This window comes from Onychostoma macrolepis, chromosome 13 (genome assembly GCF_012432095.1).
Source record: "Onychostoma macrolepis isolate SWU-2019 chromosome 13, ASM1243209v1, whole genome shotgun sequence".
Lineage (NCBI taxonomy): Eukaryota > Metazoa > Chordata > Actinopteri > Cypriniformes > Cyprinidae > Onychostoma > Onychostoma macrolepis.
This window is the reverse complement of record NC_081167.1, coordinates 28,018,249-28,038,523: the sequence shown is the minus strand read 5'-3', so window position 1 is coordinate 28,038,523 and position 20,275 is coordinate 28,018,249. Positions and strand designations below refer to the sequence as shown.

The window sequence follows — 20,275 nt, the reverse complement described above, 5'->3', positions numbered from 1 at the left end:
GGCTGATTGTTACGTTTGGTGAATTACAACACATCTCATTGTCACATTATTAACTGCAAAAGCATCCCATCTGCTTGGGTGAATCCAACAGAACTGTCAAGAATATATTCCACAACAAATTTTAAAATGAAAAATATATCACTCTTAAACAAAAAGGAAAAATCATTAAATAATTTTGCACTGTGACATTCACATAGTCTCAATACAGCAATGCACAAAAACGTATTCTCATTTTTGTAATGAAAAAAAAGAGATTTTAGAATACTTCAGTAATATCATCATTAAAAGACAATTAATATTCAGTAATATTATGCTGAAAACAGATGTGCTGCTTAGTTGCAAAAGTTTTCAGGAGTATTTAATGAGGAGAAAGTTCAGCATTTATTTGAAATAGAAATCTTGGTAAGAATGTATTAAAGGCTTTATATATATATATATATATATATATATATATATATATATCTCATGAATAATTGTAACCACAGTTATAACAATTATTTATACATTGTTACACCTTCAAAAACTGTAATGCATTAAAACACAACAAACAACCCTTCAAATGATATAATGCATTTTAACGACATTATCAATACCTTTACAATTATACATAATCTTTTGTAACATTCTAAATGTCTTTACTGTCATTTTTGATCAATTTAGTGCATCCTTGCCCAATAATAGTATTAATTTCTTGCAAAACAGTCGTACTTAACCCAAAATGATTATTATATTACATTAATTAATGGTGCAACTATGAATTTATAATAAATAAAGCATTTATTAGAAATAAATCACTGTGTACGTGGCCTGTGTGCCACTAAAGTTTCAAAAAGAAAGACTAACAAAAAAAACTCTAATAATTTAAAATAGCCATACAGCCTAATTTTAATTAGCTGGCAAAGAGCTTGAAGAGAAAAACACACAGAGCTTTTCAACACAATATTTCATTTCCTCTCAATGGAAACCACACACTGAACACACAGCGGCAGGCCAAGAGTCCCGATGAATCACTGTCCATCTCTGTCTCTCTCCTCATGTGAGGATCACTCATTATTAGAGCTGTTATAAACCTAGTGAGCTGCCTACCAAGGCAGCACTTTAAGGGGTTTCTTGACAGGAACAATAATAGGCAACCTAATTAATGTGCTTTCTAAAAAATGAGAAATGATGGATAATTTTACTTAGCCATGGATAAAGTGTGACACGGACACTAACACTCATAAGGAAATGAAAACTGGAAGTGTGTATATGTGTGCAGCTTCACAAATCCAAAATCTGTTCCTCTACAGATAAGCAAAACAACCTCCAACACAACGTTCATCCACTGAAGGAACAAAAGATGAGAGAGACACAAAAAAAGACATGAAAAGAAAGACTAAGATGAAATGGAAATAAACAATGGTTGCTTTTGGAGACGGTACATCAGAGAGAAGAAGACTTGGAAAGAGAGGAAAGGACACAGGCAGAGACACTCTTCATCTGCTGATCGTGTCATGAGGAACGAGTGCAAAGATAAGACCAAAGAATAACAGACGTGCAGATAGAGAGAGAGAGTCAGAGAGAGGGCACGCGTAATGGATAGCAGATGTTAGAGACGCGGTCAGCGGGGAAATCTGCCTTTATGAGCAAATAATTCCATCATTTGTGTGAAAAACACTGCATTTTTCCATCCATCACTTGTGAGTGGCCTTAATGACACAATTAAACATCTCCATGTGTGTGTGTGTGTGTGTGTAGAGGGATCACATATGGAGCAGCTGTGCGGCATCCATTAGCACATTCTGTTATGCCCCAATTAAGTAACTTTTATTCATTTTTCTAAACAACCAATACAACAGCATCAGCATCTGGAGCAGCCAAGAGATTACGTGATGTTTGACCAAAGCACAACATATCAAGTTGATGTTCTCTGGAAAATGTCAACGTTTGAGGTACTGTAAGTTCAACTAAAGTTTAGTCACGTGATCTCAACATGGCGGCCCCCATGATGGAGCAACCCAGCTTTTTCAACATAAACTATAGAGGAAAAAACAACATGTTAGATATAGATATGCTTAGAAACAAAAAAAATAATGTACATTAGTAGGCCAGAGATCAGAAACATCACAGGTTGGCTTTGATGTAACGATCAAAACTACTGTTCAAAAGTCTCTTATGCTCGCCAAGGCTGCATTTATTTGATCAAAAACACAGTAAAAACGGTTATATTGTGAAAAATTATTTAATGTTTTCGATTCTTATATATTTTCAAATGTAATTTATTCCTGTGATGCAAAGTTGAATTTTCAGCATCAGTCTTCAGTGTCACATGATCTTTCAGAAATCATTCTAATATGCGTTTCTTAATGTCAGTGATGAAAACAGTCGGTCAATCCAATGAAATTGCTTGAAACTAGATATTTAATGAGAAATATATGCTGTAATTTTGATAGAGGATTATTTAACACTATTTACTATTAATTACTTGTTTATTAGCATGCATATTACTTGCATATTGGCTGTTTATTAGTACTTATAAAGCACATATTAATGCATGACCATATTCTAGATCCCTTAACTCTACAGTACGGAATATGATATCAATGAGGAAAAAATTATTTGTGATGTTTTTCCTACTTAAAATTTGATACTATAAAAATATCAATAAACAATTTCATTATTTTTTTTTTTTTAAAGTTTGTTGCCTCAAGGTAACATCGTACCACAACGGAAAAATTTAAACATTTGACATTTTCATGCAGAAAAAAGAAATATATTTATTGAAAACATTAATTTCTTTAACCAAACTAGTTTTATGTATTGCACTTCTCATAGTTAATAAAAAGTAACATTTCATATCCGGCTGTTGTTCTCAGGCAACATTGTACCATCGTGGATCACAAGTATAACTAAACTTTCATATATGCTGTCATACCAAAGTATTATAATCAGTGTTGTTTCAAAGTAAAAAATTAAAAATCATAACCTTATATAGTACACTAATATGCACTTTATCCTTACAAGCATGCACATAAACACACAAGCAAATGCATGTAAAATCTCTTACTTCACTAATGACACCTCATTGCTTGTGAAAGCTGAGGAAACAATTAAACTACAAAAAAAAAAAAAAATCATAATATGTGCAGATATAGTATGAGAATTACTATTCTTGCACTTTTCATTGGACAAAATACGGAGTCATGTGACGTGCACATGTCCTGAAAGTGGAAACAAAATGGACCCCTGTGGGTCATGTGACCACTATTTTGTATGTTCATTTATTCTACTTCCCTGAGACAGCATTAATCAATTAAATGAGTGTCTCATTTTATTTAAAAAAAAAAAAAAAAATGTGTTGTGTTGCCTGGAGGCAACATGGTACCACAGAGGGTTAACTCTACCCAGTACCTAAACATAACTACCACAACAACAAATTAGGAGTTTATTGAGGGAAAACTAGTATAAAGTGTTACTGAGGATTATGGAGCTTTTTTTTTTTTTTTTTTAATTTAGCATAACATGTTCCAATAAATCGTGCACAATAAGATGGGGAACATGCATTAAAAAGGAAAATCATTTTAGAAGTATCTTGTTTCCTTCCTCTTTCATTTGTCTCTCGTCCTCTCACTCTGTGGTTTATCTGGCGGGTGAAAAGAGAGAGAATGTGCAGAGCATGCTCAGATTTCACATTTCTTCTGATCGTACATCATATCCAGAGACATGGTTTCATTATCTCAGACTCTCTCTCTCTCTCTTGGAGTGATAGAGCAGATAAACGAGTGCCATGACACAGGGGCTGACATTCCCTGAGGACATACAGACTCAGACGGATGTGTGTGTGGTCTCGGCTCTATTGTGTTATCACAAGAATCAGTCTTTATGAGGCTCAATCATAAGGCATTGTCTGTGATTTTTCACTCTGATTATCTGAGATAATAAACTGTTAGATAGCTACCCTGTTTGGCCGGTCGTTCTGAGAATCAATCATGCATTTATGCTAATGAGTTCTACACATACATTCAGCTCTATAAAATATAGCAGACGAAAAAGTTTTGTTTATTATAAGTGTGTGCAGCAGTTTTGTCGTCTGCCGATTTAAATGCTTGAGTTCTTTAAAGCAGGATGGATTCTGAACAGCTGTCAATATTTCTATTGTTCATCAGCTGCAAAAAAAAAAATATATATATATAAAATAGTTTTGAAATTGATACCATTCCTCTGTGTGATTTTCATTATAGTTGTGGTGTGGACTTCCCTATTTTTACAGTATTAGAATGATTATTAAACTTTAGAGTTAAAGTTATTGCTACAGTTACCATCCTTGGTGTGCACAGGCCTTAACTCTAGGAAAATAGTCTACACGACACTACAATAACATTAAAGACAGAGGAAAGATATCTTTAAGATCATTTTCAGAGCTTTTTTCCAGCTGATGAATGATTTGATGCTTTCAAGTAGGATGGAACTTGATTGGCTGTCAATGTTTTATTGACAGCCAATCAAAGTCCATCCTACTTGAAGGCGTTTGCTGTGATTAGTATGTTCAAAGAATGAATAAACAGAACATGATTGTCCAATGGTGATGCTAGTTATCGTTATACTTTCCTGGTGTGAACAGACATTAAACCTCTTTAATAGAAATGTTCAACCAAAAATGTATATTTTGTCATCGTTTACTCACCATCATGTTGCTCCGATTCCATCTTTTTTCTAAAGTGGTTCAATAAAACCAATAAAGATTCATAGTGATATACACTAAGTGAGACAAAAAACATCATAAAGCACCATTAAAGTATTCCCTATGATAATACTATCATATACTAAAATCTGTATTTGAAATTATTGTCTACCGTTCTGCCACAACTGATTTGCTTTTGTCAAATTTGCAGCATCATGATACGTCACATGATGGGCAAAAACCAACCACATCTAAATAGCTATTTTTAACTAACTGAACACAAGAAGATTCTAAGCAAAGCTGTGAAAATAAGACCCAATGTACCATATTTTCATGAGGAAGTGTTTTAACTGTATTTTGAATTATGCATTGCATTGTGTTGTGTCTTAGGGTTGAAGTAAATGTCCATAAACGGAAAACATAATTCCATGCCAGGACATCAACAGTTTTTTATTTATTGTTATTCTTACAATGCGTGAATGAAACTTTAGTATAACAAATTATAACCAAAAGACGTCTTAAGATGTTTGCTTATACTGTGCTTTAATGATGCTTTTTTGTACTTATCCACTTGTCCAGCTTGGATATCTTCCTAATATCTCATGATGAAAATAATACGGGTTGAAACAACATGGGTGAGTAAATGACAAAGTTTACATATTTGGGTGTACTATCCTTTTAAAGCTCCAGTGAAAGCTTCTGTAGGCACATATTGATCCCAGTGTAAACACATTATAGTGGATGAAGCAGAACTTGATATGTGCAATAATTAAATACTATTTTTCAGAGTGAAACTCCACAATTAACTGTATTCCAGTTCACGGAATTCTCTGATCAGCATAGCTTTGAGGATAAACTTCATCTTTGAGCGTTTCAAAACAGCTTAAACTTCCCAAACACATTCTCATCTTTCAGAGCACTTGGGACACACATAATACCCACAAAATCCTTGAAAATGGTGTCTCTGCCTTCAGGGCTTAAGAGGAGAGGAAAAGAGACTCTTTGTATGCCATTCTTGGCTGATTAGAGGAAACATTCCCAGGATTCCTCAGTGGCAAGCATGGTTCCATCGCCACTGGCAACATTCCTTGCCCCCATTCATGCTTATGGATGAGAAAAGAAGAGATATTGTGAGAAATACACCGATCTGGCACTAATACAGGCTCTGCGATCTATCAATAGACCTTTAAAGTGACAAAAATAGAGAAAAAAGACAGCTTGGAGCGCAGTACAAAAATGCCCAAACAGAGAAGTGTGACAAACTATTGAAGAAATGCTGAATTTCAGAATGTTAAATTAATAAAATATATTCTGATTTGGAACATTTTTATTGAAAGAAAAACTTTCTTACTCCTCTGTGCTGCGTTTCGTGTGCAGCACTCCAAATACAGCAAGCTCAGACATAAAAAAAACAATATGCGGATACTAACATTTTTCCATGAAGAAAAGCATACTAGTAGGCTGAAAAAAAAAAGAAGAAAAAAATCAACATGTTTGAGATGGATTTTTTTAGATAGTAGCTGGATTGTTGCTGTTCTTAATAATAATAATAATAATAAACAGAACTGAAAGTCATTAAAAAAAAATATAGATTTAGTATTTTAAAAAATGGCACTTATTTTAGCTCTCATTTACCAACATTACTAATAATCAGAAATTCCAGCCATGGACCAGCTAGAAAGCTTTAGAAGCTGGCTTTAACTGGATTCTGTCGCCACAGCTACGTGTACAGTTAGGAAATCTTGAGCACAAACAGGTGGCAATAAAAACAGCATCAATATAGCAACAGACTTGTCAGTAAAAAGCTTGTAACTCTATCCATTCCTGACAGAGCAGAGAAAGGGAGGACGCGGCTCGATTCTACAGTTTGTCTCAGGAATACAGATGACGCAAATCAGAATAAAGACGAGGAGCATTGTTTCTATGGTAACCATCCTCCCAGTCTTATCCGGGGCTCTGACTATACTGCCTCCCAGTTTGGAGTTTTTCTCTTCTTTTTTCTCTCTCAATAAAAGAACATGGACCACCTGGAGGGAGACCACACTAGTTAGCAACTGAAGCAGTGAGCTAAAACCAGGGTTCCCACACTTCATTTGTGATTACTGGATAAAGATCTTTTAAAAATAATTTTATAGTGATTGCATTTACAAGAGCAACTGATCTGTTGCTAAAACTTTGAAGGGTCATTTTCTAGCCAATGAAATATTTTACAGCCGAACATATTAGGATATTACCTAGTAGATTTTTAAGAAATGACACAAATTTCAAAAAGTGCAAGAATTACAAGGGTTGCTTGAGGGTTTCAAACTAAAGTTGTAAAAGGTAAATTTGACATCTAAACGGCAACAGGAGCTTAAAACATAATGACATTACATAAGAGTGATGCCAAACCAGTGGAGAAAATCACTGCCCTCCTCAAGCTCTAGAGATCTTCTCTCTGCCAAGCCACACAAACACGGTTCTCTGCTACGTCATCTACCTCACACTGATTACACCTAAAGCAAACATTGGCACAGGCATGGCAGGTAAATTAAACACAAACGATGCCGACCTCTGCATTGCAAACCCAAATGAGACGCCAGCCTAAGTGATGTAGACCGTGTGCCATTGCGCTCAGATCTGAACTACTACGCCAGATGCAAACCATTACACCAAAGTCAGCTTTCTAAATTTGTAAAATACGATAACCGATTCATTTTAAATGTTACTGGGGTATATTAAAGCCTCTTTCAGCACATTTTGGATCTCACAATGGCTTATTATCTTGCTATCTAATATACTTTCGTTTGGCAAAATTCAGGCATTACATGTTTTATTCACAGAGAATAATATATGCAACAAAAATATTGGGATTATTAATATTATTATGAATTATTTTCAATATTGTATGTGTTTCTCTCCATATTTTTTTTCTTTGAACATGTTGCAAAATTATAGAAGCCAAATTCCATCACTTCATAATCATTTTAAAATAAGTCATAACTAAGAGATTAAAAAGACTTGCCAATTATGTCATAATTAATAATAATGGTTTACCAAAATTAATAATTTTTTTTTTGTCATAATTATTACTTTTTACCATAAACTTAAAAACTTAAGATTATGACGTACTATCTCATAGACTTTGTCATCATTTCGACTTTATCCAATAATTATAATTTTCAAAAACCTTTTTTTTTTTTTTTCACTGTAAAAAGTGATAAGTTGACTTAACTTAAAAAAATTGAGGAAACCTGTTGCCTTAAAGTTAAGCAAATAATAATAAAAATAATTTAACACTTTTTACACTTTTTACAGTGTTCTAATACAGAAGAAACAGGCTTCAAAACACTCAAAAGAATGGTTTGTATGTATACTTTTACATAATTCAATATTGAAAAGTGGTGAGATAAATTTCATCAAATTGACTATTTATTATCCAAATATTGTTGGCTCTTTGTCGATTTGCTTTTGTTCTTCTTGTACAAGTCGCTTTGAATACAAGCATCTGCTAAATGCATAAATGTAAACACATTTAACCCAATATCGTACTCTTTATACTACAGTAGATATATTGCTGGCAGGACTGCTTTATGCTATTTTACATCTGAGTATGACAATGGAATGTGAAGTAACGCGAAAATACAGAGAAAGAGCCAAAGTTCTAGTCACTCATATGTCATTGTTCCTCTCAACTCTGATAAACCCAGTGAATACTGAAAAGAACAAACACAGGCCAACATCACCAGCACTCAGACAGAAACACTTCACAAACCTGCTGTTCAAAGCTCACGATCTGAAGAGCGATCAGGTGTGTGTGTGTAAAACAGTGAAGGACTCTTCAAGTTAAAACGCACGAGTGAAAAGCTGAAGACGGCTGAATTAACTGAAAGGGTTTTAGACTGACAGGAAAGTTAAAGAGTGATGAGAAGAGTTCATTAAGAATCTCATTATTTTTAATTGGCTTGGTTAAATGTCTAGGAATGGGATAACGAGCCGCCACGCCTCATCCTGTCTCTCTATTTCAATATCTTTAGAACTCACTACTGTTCAGATACTAAATCACACTTTCTCAAAACACATAAACATTTCTTGAAAGGCTTTTTGATGTCCCTCAAAAATTCTGGTCAGGGTTTGTTGTAAACCTCTAACCTTACATAATAAACTGCAGTTAATTCAACTTGAGCCACAAGTCTGATAGATAATCACCACCTTTATGTTTTTGCACCATAAACCACCTTTATGTTTTTGCACATTAGCCAAAATGTGCCGTATACAACATAACACACTGCTCAGAACAGTATCCCACAATGCAATGCATTCAACTAGAACTATGCAGTGTCCCAACTCACGTACGACCTGCCCTATATAGTATTTGAAATTAGTATTTGTGTCCTAAACTACAGTATGCTGAAATAAGTATTCCAAAGGTACCAGGATGGTCTACTACTAAGTGCAGATTCATGGACACTACAATGGCTAATATGGACCACAACCTACATTTTTGAAGGAAGATTTGGTTCAGAACTACAAACACAAATAAAATGTGTTAAAAAACAAAAACAAACATGGCATACAATTGAGACAGACGATTAGAAAAGTCAGGTTTAGATAAAGGGGTTTTAGGGTTTAATAATCAATATCTAACTGGATGACAAAATATTTATTTCATCTGCAATTACATAGTGAACTTTTATGTTAAGATATGTTATCTCATTAACTTTTAAATGCAGCCTGTTCCAAAACTTGCATGCTACAAGTAGGTGAACTGAGATATAGCTCTAGTGATAGTCAACAGCTATTCTACAACTATCCTTTTTTCTTTACTTTTTTTCAGACTTCCAAGAGTTAAGACACATACATTACATGACATTAGATTAAAAATGCAAAATAACCATTTCTGAGATGACACTGAATTAAACATTCACCATAGTGTGGCCTTGTGACAACAGTGTAGCAGTTTTTAAGTACTGTAGTACTGTACCATACACTACTTTTTAAATGTATAAAGCACACAGTAAGAAGCAAACAGTATGCAATAAAAACACAGAGCCAAACACCGCCATAGAGTATGCAATAAAATAAACCACTCCTTACTAACATCAGTAAGCTGTAAACTGAGAAACTGAGCTGAAATTAAACTCATCAACCAAGCCATAACTTAAAGGGGGAAAATAGATCACTTCCACAAACTACTAAAAAGCTTAACAACTTGTTTATTTTGGGGGGAAATGCTATGCACTGTACCTGCTCTGCATTTAACCAATAGCTTTAACCACAGGTTTGGGTCAAGTCTGCCATCTGCTGTCTCCAAAAGAAACTGCTATGTTTAAACTCTCATTTCAGACTACATTTAAAACGTATTGCAGCCAATGTCTGCTGCATTGATTAAAGCAACTAAAATAAATGAGGCTTATGTTTTAATAATGTGTGCTTAAAGATGTTTCTCCTGAAGGTATATTTAGATCACAAGTCATCGTCTCCCTGTTTCCAGAGAGTCGCAGGTGCCTGCAAGGCAAACCCAGCCTTATGAATATTAATAAGCATTTTGACACACTATTAATACCTTAATTAGATTTTGAATAGTTTAATAGCCACATCAATGCGATATGGGTCTCTTTTTTAAAGTAATCCTCTGGCTAGGCAATTTTTTTAATTGTTCTATGCGTCTGTCTGATGACTTCAGCCGCTGTTTTCATCATCTCTGGAAAAAAACATAGGCTACTTCATCATTTTCATTTGACTATATGTTCTGTTTCTGAATGTACAGGCACATACAGAAACAGAGCACATAGTCAAATGAAAATGTGTTTCACTGCGCTCAGTGTGATTACGTTTCATGTAGTTTGACTATCGGGGTCTTCATCATCATCATCATGTGTTTAGTTTTCATCCTGACAGTTCATTTGGAAAACTCATTATGCTTCTAAGCAACTAGATGTGAAGTCAAGCCTTAAAAAAAACAGTCAGATTTTACATGGTCTCCATTGTAAGGTCGATGTTGCAAAAACACAACACGCAAAATGTTCACATTAATGAAATTTGTCTATTGTTAATAGTGTATCGATGTATGAAGCACAGCTCACAGAAGTCACTTTCAAACAAAGCCTTAAGAAATACCAAACCAAGCAGCTTTCTGTTGGGAAACGAATTTGAGTGACCAGAAACCGTTGCGAAATCTGCGCGGGGAATTCTGTTGAAATGACTGGATTCTCCATGTATTCGTAAATGTGACCACATTTTAAAATAAAATAGCACGGTACTGCAGGAAAATCAAACTTAATTCTGAATGCTTCTTGCGCTGTTTAAAATACATGTCACATTAAACAGTTTACACACTTAAAAAAAAAATAAATAAAATAAAATTTAAAAAACTACTCATGCCATTCCAACCCCATCATAACTTCTGAAAAAAAAAAAATAATAATAATAATTATATATATATATTTTTTATTTATTTATTTATTTTTTACAGGTAGCATAAAAGGGAGTTGCATGCTATATTCAAAGTCTTCTAAGTATGTTCAATATAGCACAATATTGTGGTTTTAAATTTCCAAAAATAAAAAAAAAGGCTAATCAAACAAATCACCAATTTGCATGATATTGCTTTTAATGGTGATGTTCATTGGAAAAATAGAGGACAATATAACTGTAAAAAGTATTGACAGCTTGAGACCCTTTTTTTTTTTTAAATATGTCTATATGATTATGATCAAAGTAAAGGTCTAGAGAAACACTGTAGAGATGCAGCATGCAAGAGATTTATAGATGATATGAGTCAGTCTGGAGGCTGTATTCACCAAAAGATGAGCCTTACCTTAAAATAAATAAAAAAAACACCTGAAATATAGGCCTGCAGTTTAAACCTATATTGATACAAAGTTTTATTTAAGTGTCAAATAAATGGGAACTAAAATGATCTTTATATTACCTAGAGTAAGCCAAGTGACCCATGACCATCTGGATGAAATGCTAAGCACCTATATATCATATTTACAATTTCAGACTATGAGAAGATGAAGACAAGAACAGGGAAATAAAGTGGACAGCACAGGAAGCACAGGTGCATTTAGTCAAAGTTCTTTTTTTTTGTAATTTTTGCATGACATTTTTTTCATTCCACACAACACTGAACAAGGCCATGGAGCATCAGCAGAATGAATGAAGCGTCTCTCCATTTCCATTCTCAATGCTAGAATAACTTGCATAAGATTAAAGGTGTTAGCATTTCAAGAGAAGCTAAACTAAAAAAGAAGCCTATATGCCAAAAAAAAGAAACATAACTTATATATATATTTTTCATGTGAAGGATTATTTTCTAATCCTATAAGAATGATGAACAGCTTAATAGATTACAGCTAATCAGGAGCCCCGGCAGTTAATTTGCATTCTCCCACTGAAATCTCCAAAGAAGAATAACATTAATGTACATACGGCAGGTACAAATGGCATTGCGAGATGACCTCTCCTCATTAACTGATACGTGCTTTCTCTGATCAGTCTTAGTGTTTCACCGCAGGTCATTTTTAGGACAGCCAGAGTAAGACCAGATCACCTCATCACACTTCAGATCACTGCTTGGTGGATACGTGTTTAGCTAGCATGTAAATTTCATTCACAGGAGGTGACCCGCTCACTGGACTGGTTGAATGAGCAGGTGTGGCCGTAGACTAGGAGTTATATATATTAAGCATGGTTCACTTTGGGAACAGCAACGTCTCACGTCGATATCGGACCAGAATTTCCTCCACCAGATTCTCACTCCCAGTTCTCCCAGTCCTCATCTTCCAACTGGTAAAGAAATAAAATAATGAAAACTGAATTTATTACTGCACCTGGTATTGCCATTCCTCTCTGGTGATCACATCACAAATGGACAGCACAAAATCCGAAATGCCTTGTGATCGAACCGCTCAAAAATCATTTGAAGGTGGTCAGACAAGCTTATGACCAAAACTTTTTTTTTTTTTTATAAATAAAACTTTGGTTTTAAATAACACTTAATGAGTAACACCTAGGGCTGCATGATTTGGACAAAAAAAAACAAACAAAAAAAAAACCTAATTGTGAAATTTTGAAAATGTGATTTTATTTTTAGGGCTGCACAAAAAATTTTAGTCTTTATGTTAATATGACTAATAATAATAATTATTATTAATAAATAAAAACTAATTATTAAAATAAGAAATATTATCACTATATATTATATATTATCATAATAACATAATATCAATATAAAATAATAAAAATATTCAAAAATCTAAAACAATAGAATATAATATTTATAACAATATTGTTATTAATCATGTTATAAGCAGCTCAGACTCACAGCGCTTGTAGAGATGGAGCAGCATTTACTTCGAACCAAACTTGGACTGAATCGAGCTGAATAATGACACTATTGTCTTCTGTAGAAATTCTTCATAGCTGAATCTAGTTTGTTCAAAATTGACAAATCTTGCAACATTGACACTTATTGAACACTGAACTGAGTTGAGATAAATATCAACACTGCTGTCTTCAGCAAAGCTACGTATCACTGAACTTTAAACAGTTATTGAACTGAACTGAACTGAACTGTCTGGAGCTGAACAATGACATTTTGTTATTAGAGCTGCTTTACAGCAGAATTTGAATTTGCCTCATATTTGATGAAGTTTGCACGATTGTTTCTGTTCTTTTTCTGTTTTATACCGTGAAGTTGCTTTGAAATAATCTGTATTGTATAAAGCACTATAAAAATAAAGGTCACTTGACTTGTAAATGCTAAAGCATCCTGATGAGTCGCAGAAAACAGATAAGAGACAACCTACTCGCAAGAACTTTGAACTGGCCATGCATAAACATGCACAAGACATCTTAACTCAGAGAAACTAATTCTTTATCTTGGATAAAAGCATCTACCAAATGAATAAAAGAACACAGTCTAGTCACTGTCCAATCACAGCCAGAAAATATCAAGCAAAATAGTATTATTTCTAAACATGGTGTAAAGATCTTCACCATTTCTACTTGATTAACTGTTGTGAAGAACAAACCTCTTCTGTTGCGTCTATTTTAGACAAAGCCATCTGAACCTCCTCTTCTGTCATATCCAGATCAAAATCCTTTTCCCAGTCTTCACTCACATCTGTACTCGAACCTACATGTACACAAAAACACAGTACAGACATAACATCAGAATTCAACACTTCATTCATATCAGATTATATGCTCCGGTTTAAAAGTTAGCATTTATTTGATCAAAAATACAGTAAAAACAGTAACATTGTGAAATATTACTTCAATTTAAAATAACTTTTCTGTTTGAATATACTTTAAAATGTAATTTATTCCTGTGATGCAAAGCTGATTTTTGTGGATTTATTGATGAACAGAACGTTCAAAGGAACAGCATTTATTTAAAATAGAAATCTTTTATAACATTATAAATGTTTAGACAGCCACTTTTGATCAAATGCTATGTTTTGATGTTTAAAAAAATTATTTCTTTATATTATTATTATTATATATTTTATTTATATATATATATATATATAACATTTATTTATTCAAAAATAGTTTCACCTTTCTTGCCGTTATTGGAGGGTGTGGATTTGCCGCTGTCTGAGTTGAGCTCAAACACTCGGAGGTCTTGAGCTACGTCCTCTTTGACGGTCTCTTCACGCTGTGAGGGTCGCTCTTCTGGGAATGTCTCCTGTAGACTGGCCTCTGAGAGTTTCTGAGAGACCTCGTCTGCAGCGGGTGATGGCTGCGTGACTCTGATGGTGACGGAGTCCGCTTGATTCTCGATCTGGGTGGGGAAGCTGACGCTGTCGCTGCTTACGGAGGGAGTGACGTCAGATGCTACGTTGCTGGTGGAAACCACCACTTGAGAGGGTGAGGGGCTTTCAAGGGTGGCCTCTATCGTTACCGAAGGGACACATGCCTCTTCGACAGGTGGTGTGAAATCTAAGCGAGATGAAGACGTGGCTCCGAGAAACTCACCTAGAGAGAGAGAAGAGATAGTAATTAAGGAAAACAAAGGCTCTTGCCTTTTAAGGCAAATAAACAGTAAGGTTAAACTAGTTGGTATGCTTGACGCTTTTCACTAAAAATCCAAATAAACAGCACTAAATTATGCTAATTTTAGCCAAACCTTCTTCATCCTCTTCCTCCCAACCAAGGCTCTCAGAATGATCCGTCTGCTCTGCTCTCTGCTTCAGCGCTACTCTCCTGGCTTCCTCCTACAGACACACACATTTTTAATAAATAAGTTACAAGACGCTGTGCCATTTTATAAATATAATCACATTAAAGGGAGCTGTACAACCCCTTAAAATGCCACTATATATACACAGTAATGACGCCAACTCATTAAAACAAAAACCACATTAATTGGTATCCTCCTAGCACATATAGACCTGGAAATGTTTTACTGACCAGCTTTTGTTATTTACAGAAAGTTTTAGAATGACATAAGGGTGAGTAAATGACAGACTTTTAATTTCTGGATGAACTATTGCTTTAACTCTAACAAACACTTTTTCATGTTTATTCATTTGACTTGATTACTGCGATTTGATCATCAATTATTTTCAAAAATGCACTGAATGCTTCTGTGCTAGAATTCTGTATCTGGTGGATTTTTACAACCGAAAATGGTTATATTTTGGATACGACTTAAATGTCTAACACACCAGATATTATTATAGAAATTACAATAACTTATTAAATCCTATAATCAATACATTGGATGCACAGATGCATTTTTAGGACAATCAGGGGGACTTAGCAAACTGACAGGGTGACTTCAGTTTTATTTTCTTTATTTATCCTCTTTATTTTTTTTATAATTAAACTATGTATTAAATATCAAAAATCAAAAATAAATAAAAAAGAATAAGAATAATAGAAACTACAATACATATTTTTTCCACTCAACAATTGTTGTTTTTGCTGAAGAACTTACAGTTCTTGGAACATCTGGAATAACAAAATTGTAAACAGGCCTTATATAAGGGGTCTTTGATTACTGTATTAGCAATGAGGGACTCAATAAATAAAAATTTGCTTAAAATGTTCTTACCCTCAGTCAAGTCGAGTCAAGTCACCTTTATTTATATAGCGCTTTTAACAATACAGATTGTGTCGAAGCACTTAACAGTATCAAATTAGAGGATAGAGTGTCAGTAATGTATAATGATAAGATTAAACACTCAATTTTAAATTTTCAGTTAAAGGCATTTCATTATTGAATTCAGAGATGTCATTGTCTAGCTCAGTTTAGTTTAAATATTATCTGTGCAATCAAGTCGGCGATAATCGCTAGAAATTAAGTTCCCCCAACTGAGCAAACCAGAGGCCATCCAAGATCAGCTAAGTCTGTTCATCAGAACAGATTTGTTGTGGATTTTTTCGCTTGTAAAAAGTGCTTGATCTGTGACTATTTCTATCCTGATTCAGACAAGATGACTTTTTCAGTGAAGAAGACAATATTATGGAAAGAGGACTCAAATTTTTTTGGTTTGAAGTTAAAAACATCTTAGAAATGGATTTGTTTCTTACAAACATGCAGCTTTTCACTTGACAAGATGTTAATTGATGCACTGGAATTGTGTGGATTACTTGTGGATTATTGTGATATTTTTATCAGCTGTTTGGACTCTCATTCTGACGGCACCCATTCACTGCAGAGAATCCATTGCTGAGCAAGTGATGTAATGCTAAATTTCTCCAAATCTATTCCTAGGAAGAAACAAACTCATCTACATCTTGGATGGCCAGAGGCTGATTAAATTTTCAGCAAATTTTATTTTTTGTGTGAACTGTTCCTTTAAAGTTTAAACAGAACAGCTGCCCTATCCCTAAAGCCAGCAAACCAATTGCATATACATACATGACCAGCAGATGGCGCTACCATGTTAATCTTTAACTAACTTAATGCATGTTTGATAGCACACCTAGAACAAATATGAAACCTCAACAAAAAGTGTTGTGTGGGTAAGTTTCCTGTGACTCATACTGATGTCATTATGTTGTTTGAGCATCTGAGCTGTGTGTGTGTTGAGATAAGCTCATAAGCCTGATTTCAGCCCAAGGGTCAGTATTAGACACAGATCTGCTGTACCTGCTCCAACTGGAACACTTTATAGAAGTACCGCTGCCAGAACTCTGAATGAGCCACTGCTGCCGGCACCTGACATCAACACAAGCAAATTAATTATTTTATTATGTGGAATTACATGCACAGATGAATCGTGGTCAGTAAGGAAGTGCATTAAAGGTTGTCTCATACCATTTTAGTATAAAGAGCTCTTATGGCGGGGCTGTTGACCAGCAGTTCAGAGATGTCGGCTTTCCTCTCTTCCAATGTGAAACTGGACAACCAGGCATCAAACTGCTGTGGAGGGCCTGGAAAGAGAAAAATACATGGAATACACATTAAAACTCTCAAAACACATCCCTGTTTGAGATATAGAGAAAACATGAAGCATTTACACACCGTCAGGCTCATTGCAGTATGTAGCAGGGTCTGCTTGAAGACTGTAGAGTCGAGCCTGAGAGGAAATACAGCAGGCATGCATTTAATTATACATGTAATTATGCAAGTATGTATTTAACCTATTATTTATTTATATATTATTTCTTTAAGCTATGTGGATGTGGCTGACCTTGGTGCTGTCATACACCTCTGTTGTGCCTGCTGGAGTGGCTACCAGCGTGATGACGTCACAGTCGATGGTCTTGTCTGGGGGAGGGACCAAAGTGTCTGTGATCACACCCAGAATATTTGAAATGCCCTTCTTCACCTTTTCCGTGGCCTCTGATGAACTTTCAACCTAAAAAAGCAAAATAGCAAATAAACTATAATTTGTGGCTGGGGTTTGCGTCTACATAAACTAAACTTAAGGAATGATGACTGGCTTTAGCACTGAAGACTAAACAAGGTAAGAAGGTAAGCATTAACATTGTTTTTGTGTGTTGTAAAATTGTTTCCTTACTGCCAGTTTGCTCTTAATGGCATTCGCTGTTGCAACAACGGAGCATGCCGTGTCATGTTGGACCACACTGGAGAATTCTGTCAGGTCCCGTTTGATAAACTCATACGCCTCAGCTGACTGTTGAGACAACCCATCATTTTATGATTAGTATTTATATAAATATTCATTTTATAAACACTTATATTCATTAAAAAAAAAAAAAAAAAATTATATATATATATATATATATATATATATATATATATATATATATATATATATATATATATATATATATATATATTAATTCAAATAAACATGAAATATTCATATAAATATTCACAGAAATAATTTTTAATACAAATAGAGGCAGAGCTGAAACCAAATGGACACAAACATTTCATAAATTATTATTAAGTGTTCACGTAACTATTCATGTAAATATAAATTTTATGAACACTAATACTCATTTTATTCTTAAAAATTATAATCATAAAAATAAATGTTAAATATTCATCCAAATTCATTTTAATACAAATTTAGGCAGGACTGAAACCAAATTTGATGCAGAGTAATGGACACATTACGCGTCAACAAACATTTTTTGCAAAATATTACACGAGAAAACAAATGTACTAATTATGACTACATGCAGCTATCAGTAAAATTATTTGATCTATATTTGGGTTTAGAAATTTTGACTCCACATTAAAAATCTGGGAAGTATTTTCATCTAACTGGAATTCAACATCATTTCAGAATGAAATAAAGGTTATGTCATAAAAAAATAATAATATTATTATGCTAATTAATAATATAATTAATGTGTGAATAAATCATTTTTAATTCAATTTAAGGATGTAAAAAATTTGCATCTAATGGTTTCACAACTTCTACCGCTGCTTGTAAGCACAGATTAATCATTGCTTTTACTTAACACATTCCTGAGAGATTCCTAAAACATTTCAGCATAATCCATATGATATGTCCACACTGGAACTGATCTGGATTATGGTCTGGATTTGTCTCACCTTGTCTTTGACGGCCTGGAAGCTCTGTGTCAGCCAGCCTCCCCACCATCCTCCTTCCCTGCGATCATCAAACATGATTCAAATCATTAGTAACCATCACAAATTATACATACGGGTAACTTATGTTATGTAGTCTCCTTAGAACTCTATAATTTATATAAAAAATAAAAAAATAAAAAAACAAACAAACAAACAAAAAACATATGCCTGTGTTGTAATTTAAGGAAGCATTTATCTTTCTAAAGAACTATCCTCTGGTCAAACTCAGGCACTTAAACTTATTATATATTATAACTTATTTACACAATGTCAAGAAAACCGCATTATATCATCGTGATTTTAAATTCTTAAAAAATATATAAAAACGTTTTTATTAGATTTGATCTACGACATATTTGATGTGATTGTGAATATTAAAAAGTACAGCATAGGAATGATCCATATAATCGATCATCAATAATGTGTGAATAGTCTTATCACTCCAGCTCTGTCCACACTGGCAGTCTAGAACAATCTGTGACATACGAGCTTTATAAATCCTTCATTTCAATATCTGATCATGCCATTGCATCCCTTTACTGTGATATACATGATCTATGTCCTGTTTATGTTATATTACATGGGTTTACATGAATATTAAAATTAATAACGATGGCTGTAACATGTATGTTTTTGTTCATGACTCCGTGATATTTTTGTAAACAAACCCGTCTGACTTCCTCCTTCACATCCGCCAATAAAGCTCATCAATTCAAAAAGGTCACAAACATCTCTTTACTGCGGACATGCGCTCTTTAGAGTTAAATTAATGTTGCTAAATGACAACATGTTATTTATATCGTGCATTAAAACGATAAAGTGAACATTTATGTGATGTAAACTCACCCGTCTGCCATCTTCAGTGCATGACGACATCCGTATAGCCTGAACTCTGACCTCACCAGCGCGTCAAAATAATATTTATAAACACCACGTTAAACAAAGTGACGATAATTTATTAATGATTTTAAGAATTATATAAAGCAGTAACTTGCGCTAAAAAGAGAAAATGTGCATAAAATAGTTAGTTAAAATATGTTTCTTATTACACTGCGTAGTAAGGCAACCGCAAAGGATCAAGATTTGATGAAACGCGAAAACGCCTGTCATTGCACTGACGGCCTGTAGGGGCCGCCAAACAAATAATCAAACACCACAAGTAACTATTTCATGGATTAAATAAATGCTGTAAAGTACACTTGGTAGGCCTATATTATGTGTGTGTCAGAAAGAAAGAAAAAAACATTTTATCTGACCAATATTTGATTTTATATTTCATGAAATTTAAGAACTATAAATAAATATATCACATTTATATACTTGAAAAATGAATAAAAAATGTCTGACTAAATAAATAAGTGCTGTACAGTACTATTGTCATATTTCCTAAAGCTATATTTCTCATCTTTAGAACTAGTTTTAAAATGTATTAAAAAAAATTATCTGACAAACATTTGACTTTATATTTCATGAATTTTAAGAACTTTCAATAAATAAATGTATACAGTATTATAGTGTGTGTGTGTGTGTGTGTGTGCGTGGGTGGGTGGGTGGGTGTACATATATATATATTATATATATAAATAAACAGGATGATGAGA

General features: G+C 33.9%; 1 protein-coding gene across 1 annotated transcript; it reads right to left on the bottom strand.

Moving 5' to 3' along the window:
• Window positions 1–11,230: 11,230 nt before the first annotated feature.
• bsdc1 (BSD domain containing 1) lies at window positions 11,231–19,596 on the bottom strand. The gene is made up of 11 exons (XM_058796863.1): window positions 19,521–19,596; window positions 18,636–18,693; window positions 17,626–17,742; window positions 17,296–17,463; window positions 17,127–17,181; window positions 16,920–17,035; window positions 16,752–16,820; window positions 14,781–14,868; window positions 14,210–14,629; window positions 13,681–13,784; window positions 11,231–12,433 (listed from the first exon to the last, which is right to left on the bottom strand). Exons 1-11 carry the CDS (start codon window positions 19,529–19,531, stop codon window positions 12,401–12,403), a joined length of 1,239 nt encoding a protein of 412 aa, XP_058652846.1. The 5' UTR covers window positions 19,532–19,596; the 3' UTR covers window positions 11,231–12,400.
• Between the last annotated feature and the right edge of the window lie 679 nt (window positions 19,597–20,275).

Bases quoted from the DNA above. Each gene is read 5' to 3' on its own strand.
- bsdc1 (XM_058796863.1), bottom strand. The intron at 17,036-17,126 runs GTGTGTAAATGC...TTCTCTTTCCAG, and splicing joins ATACTGCAATGAGCCTGACG to GCCCTCCACAGCAGTTTGAT. The intron at 16,821-16,919 runs GTATGAGACAAC...TGTTGATGTCAG, and splicing joins GAGCTCTTTATACTAAAATG to GTGCCGGCAGCAGTGGCTCA.